General features: G+C 43.0%; 1 protein-coding gene across 1 annotated transcript in view; it reads right to left on the bottom strand.

Moving 5' to 3' along the window:
* Positions 1–362: 362 nt before the first annotated feature.
* The window catches only part of dnah7 (dynein, axonemal, heavy chain 7), a 51,880-nt gene continuing 51,387 nt past the window's right edge, over positions 363–855 (bottom strand). Inside the window, exon 66 of the mRNA XM_029137063.3 lies at positions 363–657. Within this exon, the coding sequence (XP_028992896.1) occupies positions 451–657 (207 nt within the window). The 3' untranslated portion in view covers positions 363–450. The remainder of the gene's footprint in view (positions 658–855) is intronic.

The raw sequence follows: 855 nt of genomic DNA, 5'->3' as shown, positions 1-855 counted from the left end.
CATCTGACTCTGGATTTTGCGTCAACTGCAAATTCACCACAGAATAACAAAGCTGTCAGTCAAAAGCTCTGTGAAAGGAGCATAAGTGTAAAAGCCGCATGCATAAAGTGGCACCTGGGATGTGGAGCAACCAGGATGATGCAAGAGTTTTGCAACCAAGCTTGTTTGAAAAAACGATACACCGTGCTTAGTGGTTGCAGTAGAAAGTAAAGAAGTGAAATCCTTGAGTTGTTTAGCAAAGCCTGAAATTAAGTGTAACTGATTCTTGATATTTGTACCAAAGTTCAGCGTGTAATTGGAAATATGTAATTAACTGCTGCAGTTGTTTTCATGTAAAACAGCCCAAATCAAATTAAGGAATCTGTAGTTTCACTCTTTACTTGTTTAATGTAAGCAGCTCATACACTTCTTTATATAATAGTTATATAATAAATGGAGGTGTAGGACAGACTAGGAGCTGAGCTGGCAGAGCAGAGCGACCCCTCGTCTGATCCAGTGCTCAGCAGGTACGTCGGAGTTCAGGGTCATGGCTATGACATAATTGGTGGAGTGGCCAGTGGTGGACAGGGTCCCACGCCGCTCGCTGGTCTTGTAGACGGGCGCCAGGTAAGACATCCTCTGAGGAATATCCTGTCGCTTGACGGGCTTTAGCCACATCTGATGGAGAGAGGTGAGGAGGGTGATCACAGCATTTCAAAGGTCAGAACGGGAAGTTGAACGTGTAGACGACTAACCTGCATCTATATTTATCTAAACATCAACTTTAAGAATGGAACTTTGTAAAACAATAACATTAACACGGGAGACTCCCTCTGGGCTATTAAGAAGTCCTGGTTGTGCAAAAAAGATAAACTG

Source organism: Betta splendens, chromosome 21 (assembly GCF_900634795.4).
Source record: "Betta splendens chromosome 21, fBetSpl5.4, whole genome shotgun sequence".
In the NCBI taxonomy this organism is placed as follows: domain Eukaryota; kingdom Metazoa; phylum Chordata; class Actinopteri; order Anabantiformes; family Osphronemidae; genus Betta; species Betta splendens.
Note: the sequence above shows the minus strand (reverse complement) of the source record. Positions and strands in the feature narration are given on the sequence as shown.